Source organism: Nerophis ophidion, linkage group LG10, assembly GCF_033978795.1.
Source record: "Nerophis ophidion isolate RoL-2023_Sa linkage group LG10, RoL_Noph_v1.0, whole genome shotgun sequence".
NCBI classification, from domain to species: Eukaryota; Metazoa; Chordata; class Actinopteri; order Syngnathiformes; family Syngnathidae; genus Nerophis; species Nerophis ophidion.
This window is the reverse complement of record NC_084620.1, coordinates 69,092,584-69,102,499: the sequence shown is the minus strand read 5'-3', so window position 1 is coordinate 69,102,499 and position 9,916 is coordinate 69,092,584. Positions and strand designations below refer to the sequence as shown.

At 42.2% G+C, this 9,916-nt stretch overlaps 1 protein-coding gene across 1 annotated transcript; it reads right to left on the bottom strand.

Moving 5' to 3' along the window:
- Positions 1–1,256: 1,256 nt before the first annotated feature.
- LOC133561308 (cAMP-regulated phosphoprotein 19-like) lies at positions 1,257–1,591 on the bottom strand. Its single transcript, XM_061914673.1, has one exon. It carries the CDS (start codon positions 1,548–1,550, stop codon positions 1,257–1,259), a length of 294 nt encoding a protein of 97 aa, XP_061770657.1. The 5' UTR covers positions 1,551–1,591.
- Between the last annotated feature and the right edge of the window lie 8,325 nt (positions 1,592–9,916).

Here is a 9,916-nt window from a genome sequence, read left to right as displayed (position 1 = left end):
GCTCAAATTAATGGGGGAAATCGTGGCTTTCTCGGTCCGAATCGCTCTCGCTGCTGGTGGCCATGATTGTAAACAATGTGTGGATGTGAGGAGCTCCACAACCCGTGACGTCACGCGCACATCGTCTGCTACTTCCGGTACAGGCAAGGCTTTTTTATTAGCGACCAAAAGTTGCCAACTTTATCCTCGATGTTCTCTACTAAATCCTTTCAGCAAAAATATGGCAAAATGGCGAAATGATCAAGTATGACACATAGAATGGACCTGCTATCCCCGTTTAAATAAGAACATCTCATTTCAGGAGGCTTTTAAGATTAAAATCATGTATTTACCTTCACGCCATGTCCCGTCACCTTCCCTTGCATTCCGAAAAAACAAACCACACCATAGTCCTCGTTACGACAACTCTTACTTGAGTACAATTTTCGGGTATACCCATATAAGGGCGTGCTACACCTTGGTCTGCTCAGGCATCTAACAAAATAACGGATTAAATTTTATATCGCAATTTTCTATTATTAGATACACAAAGTGCTCACAGAGAAGTGGGAACCCATCCTTCATTCACACCTGTTGGTGGTAAGCTACATTTGAGGCCACAGCTGGCCTGGGGTTGACTGACGGAAGCGAGGCTGCCAGTTTGAAACTTCATACGGCCCCTCCGACCACCAGTGTGAGCAGCACCGGGGGCGAAGGTGAGGTGTCCTGCCCAAGGACACAAAGGCAGCAATTTGGATGTCAAGAGGCGGGGAGCGAACCTGCAACTCTCAGGTTTCTGGCACGGGCCGCTCTACCCACTACGCCATGCCCGACATACAACAATTCCTACTTATGGACAATTTACAGTCTGCCATTTTCATCGCATGCATGTTTTCAGGATGTGGCAGAACCTGGAAAAAACGCGCGCAAACACGAGGGATAACATGCAAAGGGGAATACCGTATTTCCTTGAATTGCCGCCGGGTATATAGTATGCGCCTGACTAGAATTACTGTTGTGAATTTGTGAATTATATTTATATATAGCGCTTTTCTCTAGTGACTCAAAGCGCTTTACATAGTGAAACCCAATATCGAAGTTCCATTTAAAGCTGTGTGGGTGGCACTGGGAGCAGGTGGGTAAAGTGTCTTGCCCAAGGACACAACGGCAGTGACTAGGATGGCCAAAGCGGGAAATGAACCTGGAACCATCAAGTTGCTGGCACGGCCGCTCTACCTAACGAGCTATACCGAGCTATAATAAAGCTACAAAAACCCTCATCTCTCAGCCAGTTTGCTTGTCACAATAGAGGTCTTTCTCTGAGGCAGGTCCTGAGGTGTCGGGATGTGACCACCTGTAATCTGAGCCTTCTCTGTTGGGGCTGATGGCAACTGTTTATTCTTCATTTTGGCCTTGGCCATGTTGTAATCGCCAGAATCAAAATACTTCAGCCCTTTCTGAAGTCGTTTTCTCAGAAAATCTGAACCTCCCGGTCTAGCTCCAAGATTGGGATGCATGACCTTTATCTTGGCTTCTTCTGCTTTCTCTGTACTGACAACTTTGTCATCCATTTCCTGCACCAGGGGTGCGGGATCATGGATGAAAGAGTGCTGTTGGGTCAAACTCGTTTCGCAAAATAATTAGCGCATGCTTAGCATTACCGCCGGCTCAGGATTAACGCCGGGTCAAACTCGTTTTGCCAAATAATTAGCATATGCCTAGAATTTCCACAGGGTCAAACTCGTCACGTCACGAGTGAAACTTCACCCGTCATCATTTTCAAAATGGAGGAGGCTGATTTATATCATTTGAAATCACATAAAGGGAAGAAGATTAAGAGCTATTCAGTAGGATTTAAGGTCCAAGCTATTGAATATGCTAAAAAGAACAGTAAGCAGCTACGTTTTATTAATATACCGTAGCTGCGTGTGTCAAATATGAGTCAATAAATGACTCCCGCCTCCTGGTGGTAGAGGGCGCGAGTGATCCTTCTTGCGACGACTCGGCTGCAGAAGAAGTGACAACAAGCAGCGATCGTTTATTTTTTCCTCTCGCTTGCACTTTTAACATGGAGGATTACATATCTAAAATAAAACCGTTTTCTAAACTGGACTTTTAATCGAAGCAGGAGGTAATAAAGGAAGCTATCCATCGAGACAGAGAGACTTTTAAAACTGAAGAAAGATAAAGAAGACTTCTATAAACAAGTTATCGATGCTTTTGGTAAGAAGGAGCTGCGCATGGACTTCATTTATAAGTAAAAGTAAGACCATAGTAACCTTTTTTTAATTAAATGTGCTTTTCATGATGGTATCCTTACATCACACTCAAAATGTATAAGCGCAGGCCTAAATTTACCACATGCCTTTGGTAAGCGCCAGAGTGAGAAGAGGTTTTAAACTAATTAGCGCCCCGGCGGCAATTCAAGGAAATATGGTATGTTCAATGGAGCTCGAAGCAATCATCCAGAACGAACATTCCACAAATCGTCCGGGGGGGAAAAAAAAAAATTACCTGTTCATAGCTTTGCACTTTCTGTCTGCCCTCATTACAGCCGGAGTGGACTGACACTTGCACTTTTTCTACTGTACATCCAAGTGTGGGAAGTGTGGGGAAAAAAGAAAAAAAAAAGACTACAATGGACTCAATTTAACTTCCTGTGCAAATGGACACACGAGCGCTGTGATCATTATCGCCGCTGCTCTCTGATTGGAGCATTTGCATAATCATCACCTTCTATTCACCGGGGACATACAAAGAAGTATAATGAGACAAAAACGTACCGGGGGGGGGGTGGGTGTCTGACGAAGATGAGCCACGAGGGGGACGTCATCTGAATGTCCACGAAATGCGAGAAAACGGGAACAAACCGCATCCCTTTACAGTTCCGGAATAAAAAACACTCAAATGTCTAGAGTTGTAGAAAAGAGTAAACTGGCAAAACCTTCAAAGTTCCAGAATGACGAACTGATAACATTTAAAAGATCCAAATAAACACATATATGTGTATATATATATATATATATATATATAGTCAGGCATTTATGTGTGGTGGTGTGGGGGGTGGGGGTGGCGGCAGCGGCGATGACCAAGAAGAACGCGGAGTTGGAATATAATTACAACACTTTATCTACATATTTATATAATATTTACATATTTATATAATATGTAACTACAAGCTCCATTCACAGACAGTCCCATTGCTTTTAAGAGCGGTCGAGCGAGTCAAAAGCCGAAAAAAAAAAATTAATAGAATATATATGTATATATATATATATATATATATATATATATATATATATATATATATATATATATATATGTGTGTGTGTTTATGTATGTATATATATATATATTTTTATATATGTTTATGTATGTATATATATATATGTTTATGTATGTATATATATATGTTATATATGTTTATGTATATACATATATATGTTTATTTATATATATATTTATGTATATATATATATATATATATATATATACATACAGTGGGGCAAAAAAGTATTTAGTCAGCCACCGATGATGACAATCGGTGGCTGACTAAATACTTTTTTGCCCCACTGTATATGTATATATATATAAGATATACTTGAATTTCAGTGTTCATTTATTTACACATATACACACACATAACACTTATCTACTCATTGCTGAATTAAGGGTTGAATTGTGCACCCTTGTTCTATTCTCTGTCACTGTTTTTCTAACCATATGCATGTACAGTGGATGGCAGTATTGTCCTGTTTAAGAGTGTCACAACATTGCTGTTTACGGCAGACGAACCGCTTTACGGTAGACAAAAACGTGACTGCTGTTGTTGTACTGCGCTGGGAGGACGTTAATGGAACAGCCTAACAATAAACCCTCGATCATTCTACAATCATAACTTCATTGGGCAGACACGCTGTTTATATTGTGGGGAAGCGGACGTGAAAACAGGCTGTCCTGACTCAGGTCCGCATGGAACTGGAGGGGGCGTGGCCTCCAGCTTGGACTGAATTTTGGGAGTCTCCCGAAAAATCCGGGAGCGTTGGCAAGTATGGAGACCCCTGATCTTAAATATCTAAAAAAAAAATATTTGGTAATGCCCGGCGGGCCAGATTGAATGTCTTAACGGGCCGCATGTGGACCCCGGTTCTTAATTTCCCCAGACCTGCTCTATAGTGTTGGCTCTCGCATTAATGTTGTAACAATGGTGCACCATTAAGAATCAATAATTCAGCAATATATGCTCAGTGAGTTTGGCCTTGCACAGCTGCAGCACGGACTAAGTCATCCATAAACAAAGCAGCTGCTGGATTAAGCGCCTTTTGTGGCGCTAATTTCGAGGCTTTCACGGCGCTGCCTTGATGTAAAGGCGCAGGTGGACGAGAGCAACATCTGCCCACTGTGCTGCACGCTTGCAAGGAGATGCCTTTTTTTGCCCCCAACTCCATCCAAAAATATCACATAAACATATCAGCTTTGTGCCGTCGTAAATAGAAATGTCATTCTTTGCGGAAGAGACCCCGTGGGCTATTAGTAAAGCCCTGATGGGTAGAATCAATAATAAATTGCAGTATTATGTATATTCAGACACGTGTTCTTACATAATAGCGTGGCGTGGTTATTGTTGCACGGCATTATTTGATGGCGAAAGATTAGTCTTCTGTTGCTGTTATTTAGCCTCTTTGGAGGATATTACATTCATTTCATCTTCTGCCAGTTGGCTACCTGATAATCTTCCCATTCCACCGTCGGTGATGAAATACTTGGAAATGCTTAGAAATAACACGGCGCTATTGTTTCTTATTCAAATAGTGACACGGGAGATATGCATTGTGCTGAATTTATTGGTTTCCCCCCGCACAAATGGAATGGAAATGATTTATTGTTAATTCTTAACATGCGCAAGAAACATACGAGCTGAAAAGTACATTTTCGGTCCAGTCCCGCTAAGAGCAGACGTGCGTTACAGCAGGGGTCACCAACCTTTTTGAAACCAAGAGCTACTTCTTGGCTAAATGAGCCATACTTCTTATGGCTCATTTGCAAAGCACACATAAACATACTACATTTAATCACGACAATTCGTACAGGCGGAAGGAAGAGTTGGAGCCCTGGAAGGCCACAAGGAGAAAAAAAGCGGTAATTCTGTAGATCAGGGGTGCCCATTACGTCGATCGCGAGCTACCAGTCGACCGCGGGGGGTGGGTCAGTCGATCTCCAGCCAGGCTTTTAAAAAAAAAAAATAGACCTAAAAATTAGTGATCATCAATCTTCACCAAGACGTCACTTAAATGACATTCACGGTACCGGAGGGTCTTGTGAGATGACGCTGGCTGCTGCAAGATCATTATTATGAAAATATGACCGAGAGGAAGGCGAGAAACACTTTTTATTTCAACAGACTCTTCCGTCAAAACTCTAAAGGCCGACTGCACATTTCCTATCTTCACAATAAAAGCCCTGCTTCATGCTGCCTGCGCTAACTAAATACAGAGTCTCGGAAAACTGGCGTGCACAAGCGATCCCTCAGAAAGCTGGCGTGCACATCACTTGTGCACGCCAGCTTTCCGAGACTCTTATTTTGTTAGCGCAGGCAGCATGGAGCAGGGCTTTTATTGTGAAGATAGGAAATGTGCAGTTGGCCTTTAGAGTTTTGACGGAAGGGACGGCGCGAAAGTCTGTTGAAATAAAAAGTGTTTCTCGCCTTCCTCTCTGTCATTTTTCCATAATAATGAACTGGCAGCAGCCAGCGTCATCTCACAAGACCCTCGGGTGCCGTGAATGTCAATCAAGCAAGCTACGGAATTTGCCGCCAATGTTTTTCTTGTAAAGTGTATGGAAGCTGGATGAATTAGATGCCAAAAACCAACCACTTTCATGTGGTATTGTACAGAAAGGACAACTTTTTTTCTCCTCCATTTGAAAATGTGGGCGTTATCATCATTACTGTCTGATTCCAATCAATGCAAGTCATCAGAATCAGGTAATACACCAACTTATATTCTTGTCTTTGTGAAAGAAAGACATCTATTTGTGTTACACATGCTTGTATTATCATTAAACACATTTAACTTGTTTACAAAAATGTCTCTTTCATAAATAAATAAATATAAATGATATATATAAATGAGGTAGATCCCCTCGAGTTGGTCAATTGAAAAGTAGCTCGCCTGCAGAAAAAGTGTGGGCACCCCTGGTCTAGGGTGTGATGGTGTAATGTTTTTATAGACTGAGGCCGAGCTGAAAAAGTTTGACTCCAGGTGTCGGTGCAGTCGCCACGTTTCTCTTGTGTGACTAAAGTGAAGTGAAGTGAATTATGTTTATATAGCGCTTTTTCTCTAGTGACTCAAAGCGCTTTACATCGTGAAACCCAATATTTAAGTTATATTTAAACCAGTGTGGGTGGCACTGGGAGCAGGTCTTGCCCAAGGACACAATGGCAGTGACTAGGATGGCGGAAGCAGGGATCGAACCTGGAACCCTCAAGTTGCTGGCACGGCCACTCTACCTACCGAGCTATACCGCCATCATATTGCAGACTACAAGTATCTGTTATGCGTGACTGCCATCATATTGTAGTCTCCATGTATCTCATAAGTGTGACTGCCATCTACTGGTCACTCTTATCATTTCACCATGTGCCAAATAAAATAGCTTCAAGGTCGGTAAGCACAACCAAAAGTATTCCGTACATTAAGAGCACCGGGTTTTAAGGCGCACTGTCGATTGTTGAGAAAATGAAAGGATTTTAAGTGCGCCTTTATAGCCTGAATTTTTTTTAAATTTCACTTAAAAATGTTTTGATCCATGTCACAGAACAGTTTTAGCTCATAAGTTAAAGACCTACTGAAATGAGATTTTCTTATTTAAACGGGGATAGCAGGTCCATTCTATGTGTCATACTTGATCATTTCGCCATATTTTTGCTGAAAGGATTTAGTAGAGAACATCCACGATAAAGTTGGCAACTTTTGGTCGCTAATAAAAAAGCCTTGCCTGTACCGGAAGTAGCAGACGATGTGCGCGTGACATCACGGGTTGTGGAGCTCCTCACATCTGAACATTGTTTACAATCATGGCCACCAGCAGCGAGAGCGATTCGGACCGAGAAAGGGACAATTTCCCCATTAATTTGAGCGAGGATGAAAGATTCGTGGATGAGGAAAGTGAGAGTGAAGGACTAGAAGAAAAAAAAAGAAAAGAAAAAAAGGGCAGTGGGAGCGATTCAGATGTTATTAGACAAATTTACTAGGATAATTCAGGAAAATCCCTTATCTGCTTATTGTGTTACTAGTGTTTTAGTGAGATTATATGGTCGTACGTGTACAACCTGAGTGTCGGCCCCGCACCTTTCTTCAGCACCAGTCGACGGGTGGTGGCGATGCCCATCTCAACACAATCTTTCGAAATGATCGCTGCATAATACACTGTACTTTGTGTGTGTGGTCCAATCCAACCGTGTTCGCTTGACCGCTCGGTTCCATAGTAAAGCATCACTGTCATCTTTCGGGAATGTAAACAATGAAACACTGGATGTGTTTGTGCTGCTAAAGGCGGCCGCAATACACCGCTTCCCACCGACAGCTTTCTTCTTTGATGTCTCCGCTTCCCACCTACAGCTTTCTTCTTTGACGTCTCCATTATTCATTGAACAAATTGCAAAAGATTCAGCAACACAGATGTCCAGAATACCGTGGAATTATGCGAGGAAAAGAGATGACTTATAGCTGGGAACGGTGGTGGAACAAAATGTCCTCCACAATGCGTGACGTCACACGCACGCGTCTTCATACCGCGACGTTTTAGCAGGATACTTCCGTGCGAAATTTAAAATTGCAATTTAGTAAACTAAAAAGGCCGTATTGGCATGTGTTGCAATGTTAATATTTCATCATTGATATATAAACTATCAGACTGCGTGGTCGCTAGTAGTGGCTTTCAGTAGGCCTTTAAGGTACTACTGTAGCTAAAGCAAAAAGCTTGTAAAGCTTCACCGTCATCTTTCGGGAATGTAAATAATGAAACACCGGCTGTGTTTGTGTTGTTAAAGGCGGCCGCAATACACCGCTTCCCACCTACAGCTTTCTTCTTTGATGTCTCCGCTTCCCTCCTACAGCTTTCTTCTTTGACGTCTCCATTATTCATTGAACAAATTGCAAAAGATTCAGCAACACAGATGTCCAGAATACCGTGGAATTATGCGAGGAAAAGAGATGACTTATAGCTGGGAACGGTGGTGGAACAAAATGTCCTCTACAATGCGTGACGTCACGCGCACACGTCATCATACCGCAACGTTTTAGCAGGATACTTCCGTGCGAAATTTAAAATTGCAATTTAGTAAACTAAAGCGGCCGTATTGGCATGTGTTGCAATGTTAATATTTCATCATTGATATATAAACCATCAGACTGCGTGGTCGCTAGTAGTGGCTTTCAGTAGGCCTTTAAGGTACTACTGTAGCTAAAGCAAAAAGCTTGTAAAGCTTCACCGTCATCTTTCGGGAATGTAAACAATGAAACACCGGCTGTGATTGTGTTGCTAAAGGCGGCCGCAATACACCGCTTCCCACCTACAGCTTTCTTCTTTGATGTTTCCGCTTCCCACCTACAGCTTTCTTCTTTGACGTCTCCATTATTCATTGAACAAATTACAAAAGATTCAGCAACACAGAAGTCCAGAATACCGTGGAATTATGCGATGAAAAGAGACGACTTATAGCTGGGAACGGTGCTGGAACCAAATGTCCTCTACAATGCGTGACGTCACGCGCATCAGTCTTCATACTACGACGTTTTAGCAGGATACTTCCGCGTGAAATTTAAAATTGCAATTTAGTGAACTAAAGTGGCCGTATTGGCATGTGTTGCAATGTTAATATTTCATCATTGATATATAAACTATCAGACTGCGTGGTCGCTAGTAGTGGCTTTCAGTAGGCCTTTAAGGTACTACTGTAGCTAAAGAGAAAAGCTTGTAAAGCTTCACTGTCATCTTTGGGGAATGTAAACAATAAAACACCGGCTGTGATTGTGTTGCTAAAGGCGGCCGCAATACACCGCTTCCCACCGACAGCTTTCTTCTTTGACGTCTCCATTATTCATTGAACAAATTGCAAAAGATTCAGCAACACAGATGTCCAGAATACCGTGGAATTATGCGATGAAAAGAGACGACTTATAGCTGGGAACGGTGCTGGAACCAAATGTCCTCTACAATGCGTGACGTCACACGCACGCGTCTTCATACCGCGACGTTTTAGCAGGATACTTCCGTGCGAAATTTAAAATTGCAATTTAGTGAACTAAAGTGGCCGTATTGGCATGTGTTGCAATGTTAATATTTCATCATTGATATATAAACTATCAGACTGCGTGGTCGGTAGTGGTGGCTTTCAATAGGACTTTAAGGTACTACTGTAGCTAAAGCAAAAAGCTTGTAAAGCTTCACCGTCATCTTTCGGGAATTTAAACAAGGAAACACCGGCTGTGATTGTGTTGCTAAAGGCGGCCGCAATACACCGCTTCCCACCTACAGCTTTCTTCTTTGACGTCTCCGCTTCCCACCTACAGCTTTCTTCTTTGACGTCTCCATTATTCATTGAACAAATTGCAAAAGATTCAGCAACACAGATCTCCAGAATTCCGTGGAATTATGCGAGGAAAAGAGACGACTTATAGCTGGGAACGGTGCTGGAACCAAATGTCCTCTACAATGCGTGACGTCACACGCACGCGTCATCATACCGCGACGTTTTAGCAGGATACTTCCGTGCGAAATTTAAAATTGCAATTTAGTAAACTAAAGCGGCCGTATTGGCATGTGTTGCAATGTTAATATTTCATCATTGATATATAAACTATCAGACTGCGTGGTCGCTAGTAGTGGCTTTCAGTAGGCCTTTAAGGTACTACTGTAGCTAAATCAAAAAGCTTGT

Excerpts from the sequence above, each read along its gene's own strand:
- LOC133561308 (XM_061914673.1), bottom strand. The coding sequence starts at position 1,550 with ATGGATGACAAAGTTGTCAGTACAGAGAAAGCAGAAGAAGCCAAGATA.